Consider the following 19,417-nt stretch of genomic DNA (forward strand, 5'->3'; position numbering starts at 1 on the left):
TGTCCACTCCATCTGGATCAAGGGCAGAAAAGTGGAGGCTCCTGAGCAGGGGTCCCAACCAGCCCGCCTAACACACTTCTATCTCCTGCTCCCAAGAGCTACACAAAGTTGAGATAGGTTAGATTTCTTAGATAGACAGAAAAATATTTTTTAAAACAAATATTCTGAGCTTCAGAGTAAAAGGCAGAGTCATGAAAAGGCCGATGGGAGAATGAGTGGGCACTCGGTGACCAGGCACCGAATTCAGGACAGTCAGAGAACCCCCAGAACCCAGCCGTGGGAAGCCGCTCCCCCTCTCTCCATATATATGTCCACGGCCTGGCGGCCCGGTCTCAAAGTGGCCTGCAGAGCCAAGTCCCTCAGATGGTCACTCACCGCTCAGTGCCGCTCCACCAGGCAGAGCGGCAGGCCCTGCTGAGTGCGGGGAGGGCATCCTTCGCCCAGGTGCTTCTCGTCACAAACACTTCAGAGCAGGACGTGGGGAAAGAGGGCAAGTAGGCTCAGGAGCCTCTGCAGTGAGGGCCCTTGGGGGCGGCCCCGGGGCTTTGGGACAGGCCTGCGGCCGTCATCTCAGACCATCACTAGAAGCTGACAGGCAGGAGGCTCACGCGCTCTGGCTTCTCCTTGTCCAAGCCAGATGGCCCTCGTGAAGGGGGCTCCCAGCCTCCCGGCCTTTGCCTCTCTGCCTGACAAGCTCCCTGCATCTCTGCCAGCTAGTCCCTCTTCCAAAGAGCTAAGCCAGATGGCTCAAGGAGCAAATCCATGAATTTGTGCACAGACAGCTGGGGTTCGATTTCTGGCTCTCTCACTTCCCAGCTGTGCGGCATCTGCTGAGCCACTTCACCTCTCTGATTCTCTTCTCTTTTTGTGAATTGGGGGTGGGAGGAAGCCACCTGACATAATCAGAGTACCCAATGGACATGCTGCCCGCAGTCTCATCTAACCCACCCGCCCCTCCAGACACCCTGTTGGAGGCTGTTTTCATTCTCCAGTCGCAGATAAAGGCCCCAGGCCCTTGGGAAACTGACCCTCCAGACGGGGGAGTGCAAAGGACAATACCTTCTCTAGGCCCTGCCACCCTGTGCCCACCCTAGGATGTCGCCCCTGGCCCTGCCACCCTGTGCCCACCCTAGGATGTCGCCCCTGCAAGAGTCTTGCCATGGGGGTCCAGAGTGATGGCCTTTGTGGCAGGCCGGCTCTGCAGGAGGGGACAGGGTGTGGGGACCACATCCTTCCAGCAGAGCAGGCCACCTGAGGCTGAGCAGGAGAGGGCACAGCCGCCCCACGCAGGTGTGGGGCCTTCTCTCCCTCCCCTTTTTGTCATGGACAGCCTTGCTCCTCTGGCTGTGGCCGTGGAGAAAGGCCAGGCTGTCTCAGGGTCAAAGCCGGCTTGAATCATGGCCCCAGGCTGGTTCTCAGGGCGTGTTTCCCTCCTCTTGCTGCTGAAGGTGGTGTAAGAATGAACTAACTCTCTCTCTCTCTTTCTCTCTCACCTGGATTAGGGCTTGGTCATCGAGCGTCTGGGACGGAGACCCCTCCTCATCGGGGGCTTCGGGCTGATGGCCCTCTTCTTCGGGGCCCTCACCATCACACTGGTGCTGCAGGTGAGTTGGTGTAGCCGGCACACCTTGCAGGAGGACAGCGTGGAGCTGGCTCCTGGTTCCATCACTTTGGGTCCACCAGAGACCTGACTGGTCCTGACTGGACACTGATGAGTGGTGTGATCTTGGGCAAGATATGTCCCCTCTGAGCCTCAGTTTACCCATTAGAGGAGATGGCACAGATGCCCCCAAGGATGCCCCTTCCAGCACAAGGTGCCAGAGGCTCCACTGCCACCCAGTAGCCCAGAGTGACCAGCGGGGCCCTAAGCTGGACCACCTGCGTGTGAATCCTGGCCTTTCCACTTGCTCACCCTGAGTCGTGGCAAGCCACTCAGCCTACCTGCTCCTCCCGGGGCCCCGTCTCTAAGATGCAACAGTTGTCCCTGTGCCCTGGGATGCTGCAGGTACAACGAGAACACATGCTTGTTGAACGTCTGCTTGGAGAGGAACCACGATGCTCTTCAGCCATGTACCATTTTCTCCTTTGGAGAGAGGAATCCCAGGGTGCGTGCAGATGCATAAGCTGCCCAAGCTCCTCAGCTGGATGACAGCAGAGCTGGAAACGGATCCCTGGCCTTGAGTTCAAGCCCCACAGTCCCCTGTGCTGCTCAGGGCAGCCCACCGTGACCCAGCACTTACCTGGTGCCTAAACCAGTCTCAACACTAAGTTGGCAGCAAGCAGCGTATCTTGGCATTTTTCTAGAATTAATCTCAATATTGAAAGTGGTTCATGTCGATCACTGGCCAGACGTCTTAATGTCCCCACGTGTCTAGAAGAGGCAGTTGAAGCATGGCGGGTCCTGGGCCTGCAGAGAGGAGGTGCAGGGGAGCAAGCTGAGCAGCAGGAGGAGGGGACTTCAGGCAGATTTGGTCTCCTCCCGTGTCCAGACTGGAGGGTGTCCTCAGTGAGGGTGGCCGGACAGGCTCCTTGGGCCTCAGAGGTTCTGAAAAGTCTGACGGGCAAGATGCTGGGTAGGGTCTTCCTGCTGCCCTGTCAGATGCTCAGAGCGTAGCACACACCCCCTCCAGGCCTTGCTGCCCAAGGGTGGGGAGCTCTCCTGCTTGGCCACCTGGCCTCCAGGGCCCCTCCCCAGCCAGACGAGTGGTGCCCCTCCAGACATCTTCCAGGGTGTCAATGAGCTCCCCTCCTACTGCACAGGCACTGTACGTACTGAGAGGGCCGGCCAGGAGGGACAGTTTGAGAGTGAGCTTGACCGCAGAAGCCCTCCTGGTGCCTGCTGGAGGCAGAGCCCTGGTCAGTGTGAGCTGTCCATTTCTTCACTCCCCGTGCGCCAGGCCCACTCGGCTCTGCAGGCGCCATCTTGTCACTCCTCGAGGTCTGGGAACCGAGATGAGATGTACCGAGTGGTTATTTTCTCCATGTCATGGATGTTGAACATGGGACACACAGTGGCCCAATGACGGTCTCGCAGATGCACTAATGGGGTGGAGGCGGGAGCCAGGTCCACATGGCCTACTCACCAGCCTGCGTCGCCATCCTCCCGCAGGACCACGCCCCCTGGATCCCGTACCTGAGCATCACCTGCATCCTGGCGGCCATCGCCTCCTTCTGCAGCGGGCCAGGTAAGGCCCCTCCCCCTCACACTTGGCCCAGGGCCTCATGACTCCACCAAGCTGGGGGCTCTCCTCACAGATGGGTTGGACCCAGGGCGGGTTTGTGATGAATCGAAGGCCATCGAGGTGCACTCTGCCCTCAGAGAAGTCACAGCTACTGTGGAAGAGAACAGTGAGGTGTCTCGCTGGACCAAAGCCTGCCGCGTGCTACCGTCTGCTGGGAGCTAGGTGTGTGCTAACTCATCGAGCACACTGGCCGTTCTAGAGAGGGCAGAGGCAGAAGGTGACTTGCAGGAGTGAGCAGCTGAGGGAGCTGCCTGGCCACAGGCCCGGCCCGGAGCACCACCTTAGGTGGGACCCTTGTGAGCCAGGGCATGGAGGATCCTGAGTCTTGCTTGGCCCAGGGCTGCCATTTTCTAGCCATGGGTTATGGGGAAAGTCCTTCTTCTCGAGTTTTGGTTTGCCTGTCTATAAAACAGAATGACACTAAGGACTCTGCCCCTCCTTGGCCCTGTGTCTTCGTCCAGCAGGGGCCTCCAGCAGCGGTCAAGGTGGGACCGAGAGGGTGGCTCAGGACAGGGTCTGACATGGCTGTGAGCTCTCTCCAGGAGATGATGTTCTTGGCTCTTTGCTTTTATTTCTATGTTGGCAAAAAGACCAAGTTTCTATCAAAACCAGTGGAATTGAACTTGTCTCTCCTTTGTGTTGCTGATTTTCATGGTCCTCACGTTCCATTGGTGATGGACCAAAAGCATTTGTCCTCATCCAGGACATCGGGTGGCATAATGAGGTGGCAGAGCGGGTGATGCCATGGTGGGAGGGCATCGGGCACAGGCACACGAGCACATCCATGCTGCACCGGGAGGACGGTCAGCACGGCTGAGGGAGTCGCAGCCCTTCCCAGGTGGGGCAGAGAATCGGCAGCTGGATGCGCAGCGGCACATGCCGTGGTTCACCGTGGACTCAGGAGTGGATGCGCTGAGCATCACAGTGTCTGCTTCAGTGGCTGGACCAACACTACCTCTGTGGTCCTGAAGGTGCCCAGCCAGTGGCCTGTGCTGTCTGGGAGCAAAGGTAGCCTCTGCTCTTGAGGGCTTGGGCTGGTGTGAGAGCCCCATCTGAGATGCACCTGCTTGATGGGCCAGTCCCACCACTTACCTGAACACCAGCACTGCGCACGCACTCTCGGCCTCTGTGTTTCTTTTGCTTCCTTTCCACTGGCACGTCTGTTCTGGCATGCTGGTATGTTTAATGCAGGGCAGTCCATCTCTTCTGTGTAAAGGGCCAGAGAGTGAGTGCTTGTTTGCTTTTCAGCCATACATTCTCTTGCAACTGCTCGTCTCCACCTCGGTGGTGTGAGCACAGCCACAGGGATGAGCAGATGAATGGATGGCGTGGTCGTGTTCTGATAAAACTTTATTTACAAATGTGGACAGTGGGCCAGGTTTGGCCTTGGGTTGCAGTCTGCTGATGGCTGGTTTAGTGTTTCCCCCCAAATAGAAAATAAGGTCCATGGGGGACCTTGTCTGGGCTCACGAGCTTGTCCTGAGTACTTAGAACTGTGCCCAGCACACTGTAAGCGCTTCACAAATGCCTTTTGAAGAAGGAATGAAATAACAGAGGGACAACTGGGAAGGGGCCGGGTGCAGCTGTGAGCAGGTGAGTGGCAGAGCCTGACGTGGCAGAGGGGTCTCAAAGTCAAGGCTTTCGGGAGAGACAAAAGATTCTGGTTCTGCAATAACCTTGAATCTCAGAAGAGGCTGCTGGGGTTTAATAGCATCAGAAAAAAATGTGAAGACAACGACACCGATTGCGTGTAAGGTTGGGATTAGTCAATCTGGTGCTCACCCCTTATCAGAGAAAGAACAGGAAGAAGGTTTCGAGCCATTCACATCGATTTCCCAAGCTCCTTCGAGCACCTGCAGCTCAAGCCAAGTTGGGGGAGGCAGGGAGGCAAGTAGAACTAGATGTTTAAAGTTCTAACGTCAGGGTCGCAGAGGTGTTCACCCACCCCTCGGTGCCCACAGCGAGTACGCTACCCACGTGGGGCCTCAATAACCCTCAATAGCAAGCTCTGAGTAATGCGTCTTGGATGCTTGCTACATGTAGTCTGAATTCGGAGCCACTCCAACAGCACGCTTTAGTCACTGTAGCATAAAACACATGCCCGGGGTGGTGGCTTAGCAGAGCAGACATTCATTTCCGACTCACATGACCATCCGCGACTGTTGTCCCAGGCAGGTGGGTGGCCTGGGCCCAGGCTCCTGCTGGGCTAGGGCTCTGCCAGCCCTGGGGTCTCATTGTCTGCCACATCCAGTAGGCAGAGCAGGAATGGACTGTGTAGAGCTTCCTAGAAGCTGCAGCCCAGGGAACCCCTTCTTCCACTCCTGTTCCAGCGAGTCTCCTGACCGGACCTTGGTGCAGACTCTGCTGCAAACACCAGTTTCCCCAAGAAGCTCAGCACTGGCCTGAGATCTAGAAGGTCCTCAGCAAGGCCGTGTGAATGGGTTAATTATGACCAGGGTATCTGAGAAAAGGGGCAGGCAGATGTACGGTGTGGACAGCAGCGGTGCTGAGCCCACAGGGTCCCACGGAGTGAGCAGCCACACTGGAGGTGGTGGCATGGGTCTGCGCGTCCCCGTCTGCCCTCTGCAAGTCCTGGCCATGCTTGCTGGATTCCCACTCACACAGCATCAGAGCACCAAGCTTCCCTGAGCACTGAGTTTAGCCCACACGTTACCCCAGCTGCCTTGCACCATCACCCCTGAATGGCACGAGAGTCTTGCAAATTAGGATCAACCACTCTCTGAAGTCCAGAGAGGCTGTGCAGCTTCCCTGACATGAAGTAGCTAGAAGTGTTGGACCTAGGATTTGAACCCAGATCTTTAGACGTCTGTGGTCCTTTCATTCTACTACAAAGCAAAGGAATTTGCAACCATGCCCTGCCCCTCACATGTTCACATCTCCTCCTGTCTCTTTTAAAATTTGTTTTAATTAGTTATACATGGCAGTAAATGTAATTTGATATATCATATATAATGAAGTATAATTTCTCATTTTTCTGGTTATACATGATGTAGAATCCCACCAGTCATATTGTTATATATGTACACAGGGCAATAATGTGTGATTCATGCTACTATCCTTCCTATGCCCATATCCTCTCCCTTCTTAATCTGTTGTGTGTTGCTATTACAAAATACCTGAGGCTGGATAACTTATCAAGAAAAGAGGTTTATTTGGCTTGTAATCATGGTAGCTAGAAAGTCCAAACAGCATGGTGCCAGTGTCTGGTGAGGACCCCCTGTCTGCCTTGCAACATGGTAGTGGGCATCACATGGTGGGAGCAGATGGGAGAGAGCTCATATGGTGAGGGAGGACGCAAGCAATGGGGAGGGGCCAGGTTCACTTCTACCACAACTGGCTTTCACTCTCATGGGATTAATCCAGCCCGGCAGACCTAACCCACTTCTCAAGACCAGCATTAATCCCTGCCAAGGCCCATCCCGCCCCACTCACACGCACTCACCCCCACCCCTTCAAGGTCCCACCGCCTTTTGATACTGTTACATGGAAACCAGGCCAACAGCACATGAACCTTAGGGGGACTAACCATTTCCAAGCTGCAGCCGTACCCTGAGGTCTGCTAATAACAGCTGGCATTTATTAAGCACTTACTGAATACCAGGCTCTGTTCTAAGTGCTTTGATTCTTTAAAAAAAAAAAAAAAAAGACTCCCGTGTGAATGTAAGATAGCACAGAGTTGACTGGAAACCCCCAGAACCCAAGATCTTACCCAGAATCAAACTTCATTAGAAGTCACAAGATGCAGGTTGTCAAAAGAGAGGGGAGTGGGAAGCCATGGAGACAGCCCCAGGCCTCCTGGCCACCTTAGGGTGCACGCTGGCTGGTGCCGACTCAGGTCTCTGGAACAGGCGTGAAGGCGTCAGTGTGTCACTACATGGTGCGGTTCATCTTCTCGTCTCACACGTGATGACCACATGGCTGGCGTTGTCCACTGGCTCTTCTCACCATGAAGTTTACAGAAGAAAGGACCAGGCCATTGCTTCCCCTTGGTTCCTCTGTCCCTGTGTCAGGAAATAGAAAATGGGTTGCAGATAAAAGGCTAGACCTTCCTTCCAAACTAATGTTATTCCCACTTTATAGATGAAAAAGCAAAACTTAGATCCACCAGTTTTCCCCTAAGAAGCAGTGCTGGACTCGAACCTTCACCCTGTGGATCAGGACCTTCCATCTCGACTCATGCATGCTCCTGGTTGGGGCTCATTAGCTGTTTGTGGGGGGAAATGAGCAGAGTGAGATCTGTTTTGAGATGGACTTGCAAGGTTAAAATCTACACAGAGGGAATCCGGCTACACGGAGAATTCTGGGTAAGACGAGGAAGCTTCCGTTTTTGTCTTTCCAGGATGCGGTCTCTCTGATTGTGTAAGTCAGTCAGTCCTGTTTGTGTCCAGGTGGAAAGACACAATTCTGCCATTTGTGTCAGATTCTCCTTGGGTGGAGGTGAATTTTAAGCAGTTTTTGAATATCGTGAATTGACTTTGTTAATGTCCTCAAGGGAAGATGGGAGGAAAGGGTAAGTGTGACGAGAAGGATCGCTTGGGGAATCCCATCCAGTATCTCTGTCCCTCTTGATTGCCATCTGAGTGTCCCCCCATGAAAAGTGGTTCAGATAGAGCTGTAAGGATATCATTGTAGGTGCCCATTTTTCATTTTTAAGTGTTGGTGATTATTTTTTTATTTGTTCGAATTAGTTACACGTGACAGTAGGATGCACTTTGACATATCATACGTAAATGCAGTAAAACTTCTCATTTTTCTGGTTGTACATGATGTAGAATCACACCAGTTGGGCAATCACATATACACATATGGCAATAACGTCCAATTCACCCCACTGTCCTTCCCACCCATACCTCCGGCCGTCCCTTTACTCCCCTCTGTCTAATCCAAAGTACTTCTGTTCCCTAGCACCCTCCTTATTGTGAATTAACATCTCCATATCAGAGAAAACATTCGGCCTTTGGTTTTTTGGATTTGGCTTATTTCACTTAGCATGATATTCTCCAATTCCACCCATTTACCTGCAAATGCCATAATTTCATTCTTCTTTAAAGCTGAGTAATATTCCATCATATATATATAAATTTTTATATATATATATATATAAAACACATTTTCTTTATCCATTCATCTGTTGAAGGACACCTAGGTGGGTTCCATGGCTTAGTTATTGTGAATTGAGCTGCTATATACATTGATGTGACTGTGTCACCATAGTATGCTGATTTAAGTCCTTTGGATATAAATTGAGGAGTGGGATAGCTGGGTCAAATGGTGGGTCCTTTCCAAGTTTTCTGAGGAATCTCCATACAGCTTTCCAGAGTGGGTGCACCAATTTGCATTCCCACCAACAATGTATGAGTGTACCTTTTTGTTTTTTAGTTCAATCTGCCAGTCTGTCTTTTCTTTTATTCCCAAAGAATGTATTTGAAATTCAAGTCCCATGTTAAATTCAGCAACAAAACCATAAATACAGTTCTTAAACATAATTTTACTATTACAAATATTAATACTTTAAAACAATTCTATAAAAATGTCAAATAATCTCTATTATTATACTTTATAAGATTTTTGAAAAATTATAACTATTTCTTGTTTCAAAAGAACATAATACTTTTATAAAGTTTATCTACTAATAAAGGGACCCGGAGGTGAGAGGTGGGGAAGGAGGAGAGAAGAGTCAGGGAGTGGTATTGGCCACATTATATCATTATGCTGTGTGCATGTATGAATACGTAACAACAAATCCCACCATCATGTACAACAATGATTCTCCAATGAATAAATGTGGGAAAAAACACACAAGGAGTTTAGCAAGCAATCTAGTTGTAATGTGTAGTAATACATCACTTGGCTTATTTCACATATTATAGTTTCTAGAAGATTTAGATATATATGATATTGATGAGTGACAGTTTGTGATATTTGTTCCTTATAGTCAAAACTGTCAATTTTCTGATTAAAACTATCAGGAATGTTCACAGTCTATGTCTTTTGATTGATGAGTTTAAACCACTTACTTGCAAAATTATTATTGAGATATGATTTGTATTCCTGGTCATTTTGGTTTATTTCTGGTTTTTAATTTGAATTAGTTTCTCCTTTGATTGGCTATTCCTTTAGTGTAGTCCCTCCTGTTGCTGGTTTTCACTTTTTTAAAATTTCATCTTCATAGAATATTTTGTAGAGAATATTCTGTAGTGCAGGCTTTCTAGTTGTGAATTCTTTTAACTTTTGTTTGTCATGGAAGGTTTTTATTTCATCTTCAAATCTGAATCTTAATTTCGCTGAGTATAGTATTCTTGGCTGGCATCCATTTTCTTTCTGAGTTTGGTATTTATTATTCAAAGACCTCCTGGCTTTGAGGGTTTGGGTTGAAGATCAACCAAGATCTGGATTGGTTTCCCTCTCTATGAGACCTTTTGTTTTCCCCTAGCAGGCTTTAAAAGTTCATCCTTATTCTGTGTGCTGGGCATTTTCATTATAATGTGCCTTGATGTGGGTCTGTTGTAATTTTGTACATCTGAGGTCCTGTAAGTCTCTTGTATTTGATTTCCCATTTCATTTTTAGATTTGGAAAATTTTCTGATATTATTTCATTGAAAACTTTGTACATTCCTTTGGTTTGTATCTCTGCACCTTCATTTGTCCTCATATATCTTAAATTTGGCCTTTTCATGTTATCCCATAATTCTTGAAATTTCTATTTGTGGTTTTTTAACATCTTCTCTGTGTGGTCAACTTTATTTTCAAGATTATATATTTTGTCTTCATTGCCTGGGGTTTTGTATTCCATGTGTTCTGGTCTGTTGGTGATGCTTTCCATTAAGTTTTTAATTTGATTTATTGATTCCTTCCTCTTGAGGATTTCTGCTTGGCTTCTTTTCATAATCTCTATCTCTTTATTGAAGTGATTTTTACCTCCTGAATTTTATCTCTGATTTCACTCCTTACATCATCCTTTACCCCACAGACAAGTTTAACTATGTACATTCTAAATTCTTTCTCTGACATTTCTTCCACTGTGGTGTCATTGTATTCTATTGTTGACACATCTTGGTTTGCTTGGGGTGATTTGTTCCCTTGTTCTTCATGCTGGTTGTGAATTTAAAGCATTTTGGTCAGCATGGTCTTCAGCCACTGCTGCTTTGCGTGGCATCTCAATGCTGAAGCCAGAGGCAGCCTCAGCCTTTGTCTCTTAAATCAGACCCTATATCACAGCCCCTCATGTGGACAGATGACTGTGCTCACACATGCTAAGCTTCAAAACAAACAGAGGCAGAACAGAGCAACAGAATGACATCAGAACTGGAGAGGAAGTTACAGGTCACCCAGAAAATGAGGAAGCATATGGGGGTCTGGATTAACTTAGAATTCAGATGTCTCAAGTTTGGAAAAGATCTGAAGATTTTCTAGTCCAGTCATTCATTAGAAGCTTAAGTTCTAGCTATGGTTTCCTGACCATGAATTTGTCCAGTCATGGCTTGTTTGCTCCTGTTGATGGGGAACTTACTACCACCCAAAGCAGATGAGCTCCAGCCCCTGGCCTATTTTGCATGACCAATGACCAGAAAAATTGGCTTTTATGTCTCAAAGGCAAAAAAAAAAAAAAAAAAAAAAAAAAAAAGAATATATGTCAGTGACCACTTGTGGCCTAAAAAGTCTAATGCAATATCTCTTTTAAGAAGATTATCTACTTTTACAGAAAAAAAGTTTGCCAATTCATTCTATAGTCCCTTGATTCTGACATTTGAAAGTAGTGAGAGTGAGGTAGTGTTTGAGGGAGACAAGGAGGAATTTCAGGCAGCAGAAGTAGCCAGTCAAACTCTCCAAATATAAAATGAAGTTAATATCAATGGAGTCACAAATGAAACCACTTAGGCCAGAGCTACTTCGCTCAAAAATGGCTCCATCACCTGGGGAACCTTTCAAAGCCTCAGTACCCATGCTGTGTTGAAGGTGAGGCAAGTCACAGTCTCTGGAGGTCAGACCCAGGCGCAGGATTCTCTAACCCTGCATGATTCCAAAGAATAGCCACAGCCAAGAACCTTCTCAAACCTGGCCGAATGTGGTAAGACCACCTGGGCAGCTGATACACTAGACCAAACCCTGGCTTCATCCAATGCCCACTGAGAGGATCTCTGGGTGGTCCCAGCAAGACCCACCCAGCTGGGGTTGATCCCATACCTGCCTCCTGCAAAGGGTCCCACGGAGTTGCCCTGTGGTGAGTGTGGTCACAGGTGCAAGGAAACTTTACCTCTCTCGGCAATTTTAGTGCTTCCCAGGATACCTTCGTCTGTAACAGCTATTTTCCCAAGAAGGATAAACGTCCACCTTGTACCTCAGTGAAAATCCTGGCCTCCCTCCTGCCTGTTTACACAAGTAAGCCAGGCGACATCCACAAGGCTGCTGGAGGTGATTTGCTGGCCAGAATCACAGAGCTTTGCCTTCTGTGTTTTCTCAAGCCTCCCCCCCCCGCAATTCTTGGGGTGATAAATTCCCTTCACGTGTTTGCAAAGTCCTCATCCCCCTTTGGGCATGCTGCATCTCCAGGGCTTGGATGCTGAACCCCCCACAGTGTCTAGGGGACGCCCTCCAGGGAAGAGTCCTGGCCCCACAGTCGCAGACCAGCTGTCAGCCCCTGCCCTCTGTTTCCCAAATCCCCAGCAAGCCGTGGCCCTCACCACGAGGTTAGGCTGGGTCAGGAGCATCACTCAACCTCACCTCGAGAGTTCATGGCTCGAGGCCCTGGGGAAGCACCTGTCTGGGGGAAGCTGCTGCTTGGATGGTGAGGCCATTCTCCATTCTCCTAAGTGGACAGAAAGGAGCAGATCTCGAGAGCCCTGCTGGGAAAGTGAGGTGAGGGTGCGCGTGATGGATGCTGAGACTCCTCATTTGGGGCTGCTCTCCATGATTAATGGTCCTCCCAGGAGGACAGCCGGGAGTTGGCCTGAGGCAGCTCTCTGATGAGCAGATCAGTTTAAGGAGACTTGACAGGGAGCTGAAATTGGGTGAAGGGAAAGAAGGAAGGCAGTTTCCTGCCACGTATTCTATCTGTGTGCATAACCCCGTGGCAGGGGCAGAGAAGTGTCAGAGAGGAGCCACGGTGAAGGAGCCGTTCCTCTGATGAGGAGAGGACATTGACAACACCTGTCAGTTGCAGTCTGGAAAATCTCACCATGGCCTGACTCTGTGCTGCACCACGTTAAGCCCTCCAAGGGGAGGACAGAGGCCAGCGAGAGGGACTGTGGCCAGTCACTGTGATTGTAAAGGTACAAATTAAGGTCCCAGTACTCCAGCGGTGTGCCAGGTGCCCGCTGAGCAGAGCCTGGCTTGAGAAGAGACTCCTCTGCTCATCACGATGATTTCCTCTGCAGACTGTCCAGGCACACCAGCCTTCCTGATCTGTCTGCCTGCCCCCCGCCCCCTCTCCCCACCCCAGCTGTGCGCTCTCTCTCTCTCTCTCTCTCTCTCACACACACACACACACACACACACACACACACAATCCCAGCCTTCACACACACTGCCTCCCTGCCCACCAGACCACTCTCTCCAGCCACTTGAAGAATGCTTCTCATCTCCAACAAGTCAGCTCCTACTGCACCTCCAGCCTTTCTTAGGACTAGACAGTCCCTCTCTGTGGCCCCTGGATCGTGCTGCCCACACCGCCGTGGCTGCCGTGCTCAGCTCCTCCATACCTGGGCTGCTTCGAGGACAGGGACCTCGTTTCCGTCACTGTCTTTCTGTGCGGAGTCCGTCACACACCAGAAGCCATTAGTTAATGGCGATGGCGGGAGAGTGACCTCATCACAGGGAGCTCGCTGATTGCAAACAGCCAGACTGTGTGCTCGGGACCCTCTTGGTGGATAAGAGCAAGCCGGGGACTGAAACAGGAAACAGAAAGAAGTGTGTCCTTAGCCACGGGCGGGTGGGCACTAAGGTAGTCATCCACACTCAGTGGTCCACGTCTCAGGTGCACATTCTGATGGCATCTGAGGGTCACCGGATGTTCTGAGTTCCACAAACCCGAAGAAAGATTGTTGGCTAGGAGGTCTCAGGACCAACGCGTCTTTTGTTCCTTTTTCCTGAAATAGTTGACTCTGTATCTTAATCACTTAGACGCAGCTCTGCTTTAGAATTGAGAATGCTGGGCAAAGACGGGAGAACAAATGGAGTTTGCCAAGGACAAGTTCACACTAGGCAGCTTTAATTCTGAACCCTGGGTGCCCGCCGACGTGGCGCCTGGCAGCCGCTCAGCCTGCAGGAGGTGGCGCGTTTCTTGAACCCGTTCTGCACGTGCGGAGCTTTTATCGTGTGATGTGGGGTTTTTTGGGCCACCACTTCTGACACTGAGTGTGGGTGTTTTTTGACACCACACACACATGGTTACTGCCTGTCAGGTCTCCAATTCTCCAACACCAACTGGGGCAGGACGGTTCACGCAGATTCCAGTGCTATCGACCCAGGGTGAGCGTGGACTCCACACGTCAAAGGTCTCAGTCCTACAAGTCTCCACATCCATCAAAAGCGGGGTCCCCAGGCGGCCTGACAACTATGAGTCTCCACCCCAAGTCTGCTAATTTATTGGAATGCCTCGCAGAATTAGGAATGTGCTCTATTTAAGATTACAGCTTTGTTATAAAGGGTAGCCAGGAACTGCAAAGGTTAGAGGCCCGGGGAGTGGGGCGCAGAGCTCCTGACGCCTCCCAGGTGTGCACCTCTCCCATGAGGGGCTCACCAAATGGAAGACCCCACACGTGGCTCAGGGTTTCCTAGAGGTTTCCTCGTGTAGACATGACGGATTCAACCACCAGCCATGGTGACGGAGCTGCACCTCTCCTTCCCCTCCCTGGAGGTCGGAGCTGAAAGTCCCTCCCTCCAAGAAGGCCAGCTCCTGCCTCGAGAGCCACACCTGGGTCACTCATTAGCACAGACTGAGGCGAGTTGGGAAAGTGCACCTTAGAAATGACCAAAGTCACTCCTGTTCCTTGGGATGGTCCACGGCCTCAGGGGTGCTGTGCCAGAAACCAGGAACATAGACCCAGTATGCCAAGTCTTTACTCTACATGGTGCCAGAGCCTGGGCCCGGAGCCAGAGACCAAGGATGAGCAAGACATTGTCCCTGCCACAGGGGCAAGAGCTTCAGGGTCAGATGTCCACTGTGGACAGCAAGACCCACATATGCCTGGCACTGTGAAGCCTTTGAAGTAGGTGGCCAGAGGAGGGCCAGGAACAGGAGTCCTCTGTTAGCGGCTAGCCACGGCTAAGGCCAAGAGGTGCCCCCTCTGCCCAGAGGACATAGAGAATCCCAGCCTGGCTCTTGGCATGGTACAGTGGGCACTCGCTCGGTGCTGAAGGGTTGAGATGAACCCAGCAGACCCAGGAGAAGTATCTGGGATGCAGAGGCTGGAGAGGCAAGTGCCATGGCCAAAACCAGGCACTTGCTTGGCACTAACTGAATGCAGGTGCACATCACCAATGCAGGGAGAAGTACATGGGAAACTCCACCAGCACAGAGGAGCCCAGGGGAGGTGGACCCGAGGGAAGGCCCTGCTCACTGGAGCCACAGGAGAGGGGACCAGTGTGCATTGAGGGCCCAGAACTTGTACACTTGTCCTTCACACGTTATTCCCCTTAATTCTGTCACACCTGCAAGGCTGGCTCTGTGATCTCACAGTTGCTGAGACTGGAGCCTGGAGAGAGGCCCAGCTGTGCAAAGAGCTGCCCTCGGGAGCAGTGGTCAGAGATGTGTCTGCTCAGGAGCAGAACTGCCATGGGGTCAGCAGCAGCCAGAAGAGAGAGACCCCAGTTCCCCTCCCTGCAGACTTCCCACATCTGGCCAATGGCTCTATTGGCCAGCTCAAGAACCAGCCGGAGGACTGGAGGCCCCAGTTGCAGTCCATAAGAATTCAGAACAAGGAAAGCAAAAAGGAAATAATTGAATTAGGGCAAGGAGAGCAAGGAAAGCAGAGCTCGGGGCTAAGACTATTTTGCCCTCTGTGTTAATCAGCTTTCCACCACTATGACAAAATACCTGAGGTGAGCAGCTTATAAAGAGAAAAGGTCTCTTTGGCTCGTAGTTCTGAAGGTTCTGGCTCATGATTGGTTGACCTTTTACTTGAATCGTGGCAGGAGCACAGGCCAGAACAAAGCCACTCACAACCCAAGACCAGGAGCAGAGGAAGAGGAAGGGCCCCCAGCCCCTTCAAGGGCACACCCCATGACCAAACCCTCCCTCTCAGCCCCTCTTGAAGTTTCCACAACCTCCTGGCAGCACCACCTGGGGAATGACTTCAAGACTCGGGCCTGTGGGGGGCACTCAAGAGCCAGCTGTAGCCATCAACTCATCTAAATAGAGACTCACAGCTTTTCATTTCAAAGATTCTTTCTCTGATGATAACCTACGGGGGTTTCTTTGGTTTGTTTTTGCAAAAGCAATTACATCCATTTCCCAGGGATGACGTCACAGACTACACACGGGGTGGCTTAGAATTTGTCCTCCCACAGATGTGGAAGCTGGAATCCAGACCCAAGTGGCCGCCAGGGCCAGACTCCCTCGGCAGGCTCTGGAGGAGAGTCCCGTCTGGCCTGGCCTGCCTTCCGTTGGCCATGGCCCTCCTTGGTGTGCCCAGCTCCCTTCACTGTGGCCTCAGTTTCACTTGATCACTGCTGCAAAGACACTTTTACTAGATAAGGCCACGTCCACAGGTGGCGGGGACTCCAACATGTGCTTTTGGGGACACAATTCCACCCACAAGAGCAGCGTAAGCACATCAAAGAAGAGTGAGGGGCTGAGGTTGCGACTCAGTGGTGAAGCACGTGTGAGGTGCTGGGTTCCATCCTCAGCGCCCCATAAAAACCAATAAATAAAATAAAGGCATTGTGTCCATCTACAACTAAAATTATTAAAAGAGAGAGAGAGAGAAGTGAAAACATAACCACGCTCTGAGAGAGAAATAAGGGTCTCCCTCAGCACCAGACACGGTCATGATCAACACCAGCATAACACCCAGAGGGTTCCGTGAGCCCCTACAGTGCCACGCACATCGTTCAGAACCTGCCATGTGAATTCCTCCACTCGGTCTTGAGAGCATCTTCTAAGTAAATTTCATCATCACCCCCACTTTGTCCACAGAAGGACAGAGGTGACGTAACTTGCACATGTTACTCAGGGGACTGAAGCCAAGGTCCATCCAAGTGGCCTGGTCTCAAAGGGGTGTGGGAGGGAGAGAAGGGAGAGCGGGCGGAAGGGAAGAGGCAGCTGAACCCCAGCCTTTCCACGACGCACTGTCTACCTTAGGCAGAGGAGAGACGGACAGAGAGAGAGCGAGGTAATCTAAACGTAGAGAGAATAGATATGCAAACAGGGTCATTATACCTCAGTCATTTCTTCATTATTGTTCCACCAGGATAAAAGTATAATTTAAATTTAATGGAGATTAATTTTAATTAAATCATTTAAGCTACTTGATTTGTATTAATTGACTAGGTGGTTCATAATTTTGATTTTATTTTTGATTAATCTCTCCATAATTACATACTAAGAAATAGCTTTTTTGTCAGAACTGAGCTGTGAGGTTCCACAAGCCACTGTGAGAGTTCAGATTTCTTGCCCCTCCCCAAACCCAACGTCTGCCTCCATGGAAAACGTGCACCGTAGATAAGGACAGATTTGTTTCTGATAAAGACATAGATTCATTTCTGTTTTTTATTTTTTTTTTATTTATTTTTATTGTAAACAAATGGGACACATGTTGCTTCTGTTTGTGCATGGAGTAACAGCATCCCATTTGCATAATCATACATTTACATAGGGTAATGATGTTTGATTCATTCTGCTATATTTTCCTTCCCCCCCACCCCTCCCACCCCTCTTTTCCCTCTATACAGTCCTTCCTTCCTCCATTCTTGCCCCCCTCCCACCCCCCATTAAGTGTCATAAACTGCTTATCAGTGAGATCATTCCTCTTTTGGATTTTTGAGATTGGCTTATCTCACTTAACATGACATTCTCCAATTTCATCCATTTGCCTGCAAATGCCATAATTTTATTATTCTTCATAGCGGAGTAATATTCCATTGTATATATATACCACAGTTTCTTTATCCATTCATCAATTGAAGGGCATCTAGGTTGGTTCCATAGTCTAGCTATTGTGAATTGAGCAGCTATGAACATTGATGTGGCTGTATCTCTGTAGTATTCTGATTTTAAGTCCTTTGGGTATAGGCCAAGGAGTGGGATAGCTGGGTCAAATGGTGGTTCCATCCCAAGTTTTCTAAGGAATCTCCACACTGCTTTCCAGAGTGGCTGCACTAATTTGCAGTCCCGCCAGCAATGTATGAGTGTACCTTTCTCCCAACATCCTCTCCAACACCTATTGTTGCTTGTATTCTTGATAGTTGCCATTCTAATTGGGGTGAGATGGAATCTTAGTGTAGTTCTGATTTGCATTTCTCTTATGACTAAAGATGTTGAACATTTTTTCATATATCTGTTGATTGCTTGTAGATCTTCTTCGGTGAAGTGTCTGTTCATTTCCTTAGCCCATTTGTCGATTGGGTTATTTGTATTCTTGGTGTAGAGTTTTTTGAGTTCTTTATATATTCTGGAAATTAGTGCTCTATCTGAAGTATGAGTGGTAAAGATTTTCTCCCACTCTGTAGGCTCTCTCTTTGCATTGCTGATAGTTTCCTTTGCTGAGAGAAAGCTATTTAGTTTGAATCTATCCCAGTTATTGATTCTTGCTTTTATTTCTTGTGCTATGGGGGTCCTGTTAAGGAAGTCTGATCCTAAGCCAACAAGGTGAAGATTTGGACCTACTTTTTCTTCTATAAGATGCAGGGTCTCTGGTCTGATTTCAAGATCCTTGATCCATTGTGAGTTGAGTTTTGTGCAGGGTGAGAGATAGGGGTTTAGTTTCATTCTGTTGCATATGGATTTCCAGTTTTCCCAGCACCATTTGTTGAAGAGGCTATCTTTTCTCCATTGCATATTTTTGGCTCCTTTGTCTAGTATTAGAAAATTGTATTTATTTGGGTTTGTGTCCGTGTCCTCTATTCTGTACCATTGATCTACCTGTCTGTTTTGGTGCCAATACCATGCCGTTTTTGTTACTATTGCTTTGTAGTATAGTTGAAGTTCTGGTATTGCAATACCCCCTGTTTCATTCTTCCTGCTAAGGATTGCTTTAGCTACTCTGGGTTTCTTATTCTTCCAGATGAATTTCATAATTGCTTGCACTATTTCTGTGTGGTACGTCATTGGGATTTTAATTGGAATTGCATTGAATCTGTATAGAACTTTTGGTAGTATGGCCATTTTGACAATATTAATTCTGCCTATCCAAGAACATGGGAGATCTTTCCATCTTCTAAGGTCTTCCTTAATTTCTTTCTTCAATGTTTTGTAGTTTTCATTGTAGAGATCTTTTACCTCTTTGGTTAGATTGATGCCCAAGTTTTTTTTTTTTTTTTTTTTGAGGCTATTGCAAATGGAGTTGTTTTCCTCATTTCCCTTTCATCTGTTTCATCGCTTGCATATAAAAATGCTTTAGATTTATGTGTGTTGATTTTATAGCCTGCTATTTTGCTGAATTCATTGATGAAGTCTAGAAGTTTTCTGGAGGAGGTTTTTGGATCCTCTAAATATAGAATCATGTCATCCACAAATAGTGACAGCTTAAGTTCCTCTTTTCCTATTCGTATCCCTTTAATTTCTTTAGTCTGCCTAATTGCTCTGGCTAGAGTTTCAAGGACAATGTTGAATAGAAGTGGTGAAAGAGGACATCCCTGTCTTGTTCCTGTTATTAAAGGGAATGGTTTCAGTTTTTCTCCATTAAGAATGATCTTGGCCATGGGCTTAGCATAAATAGCCTTTACAATGTTCAGGTATGTTCCTATTTTTTCTAGTGTTTTGAGCATGAAAGGGTGTTTTGATGAACGCTTTTTCTGCATCAATTGAAATAACCATATGATTCTTATCCTTAAGTCTATTGACATGATGGATTGCGTTTATTGATTTACGAATGTTGAACCATCCTTGCATTCCAGGGATGAACCCCACTTGATCATGGTGCACAATTTTCTTAATATGTTTTTGGATACAGTTTGCCAATATTTTGTTAAGGATCTTTGCATCTATATTCATCAAG

At 48.8% G+C, this 19,417-nt stretch overlaps 1 protein-coding gene across 6 annotated transcripts in view; it reads left to right on the forward strand.

Moving 5' to 3' along the window:
• Positions 1–19,417, forward strand: part of SLC2A9 (solute carrier family 2 member 9) — a 182,701-nt gene that overhangs the window by 126,532 nt on the left and 36,752 nt on the right. For all 6 annotated transcript variants that reach the window (XM_079153876.1, XM_079153880.1, XM_079153877.1 and 3 more), the window contains 2 exons: positions 1,503–1,604; positions 3,110–3,185. In XM_079153876.1, coding sequence (XP_079010002.1) covers positions 1,503–1,604; positions 3,110–3,185 — 178 coding nt within the window. The remainder of the gene's footprint in view (positions 1–1,502; positions 1,605–3,109; positions 3,186–19,417) is intronic.

The sequence above is a fragment of the Sciurus vulgaris genome (assembly GCF_902686455.1).
Source record: "Sciurus vulgaris genome assembly, chromosome: 9".
NCBI classification, from domain to species: Eukaryota; Metazoa; Chordata; class Mammalia; order Rodentia; family Sciuridae; genus Sciurus; species Sciurus vulgaris.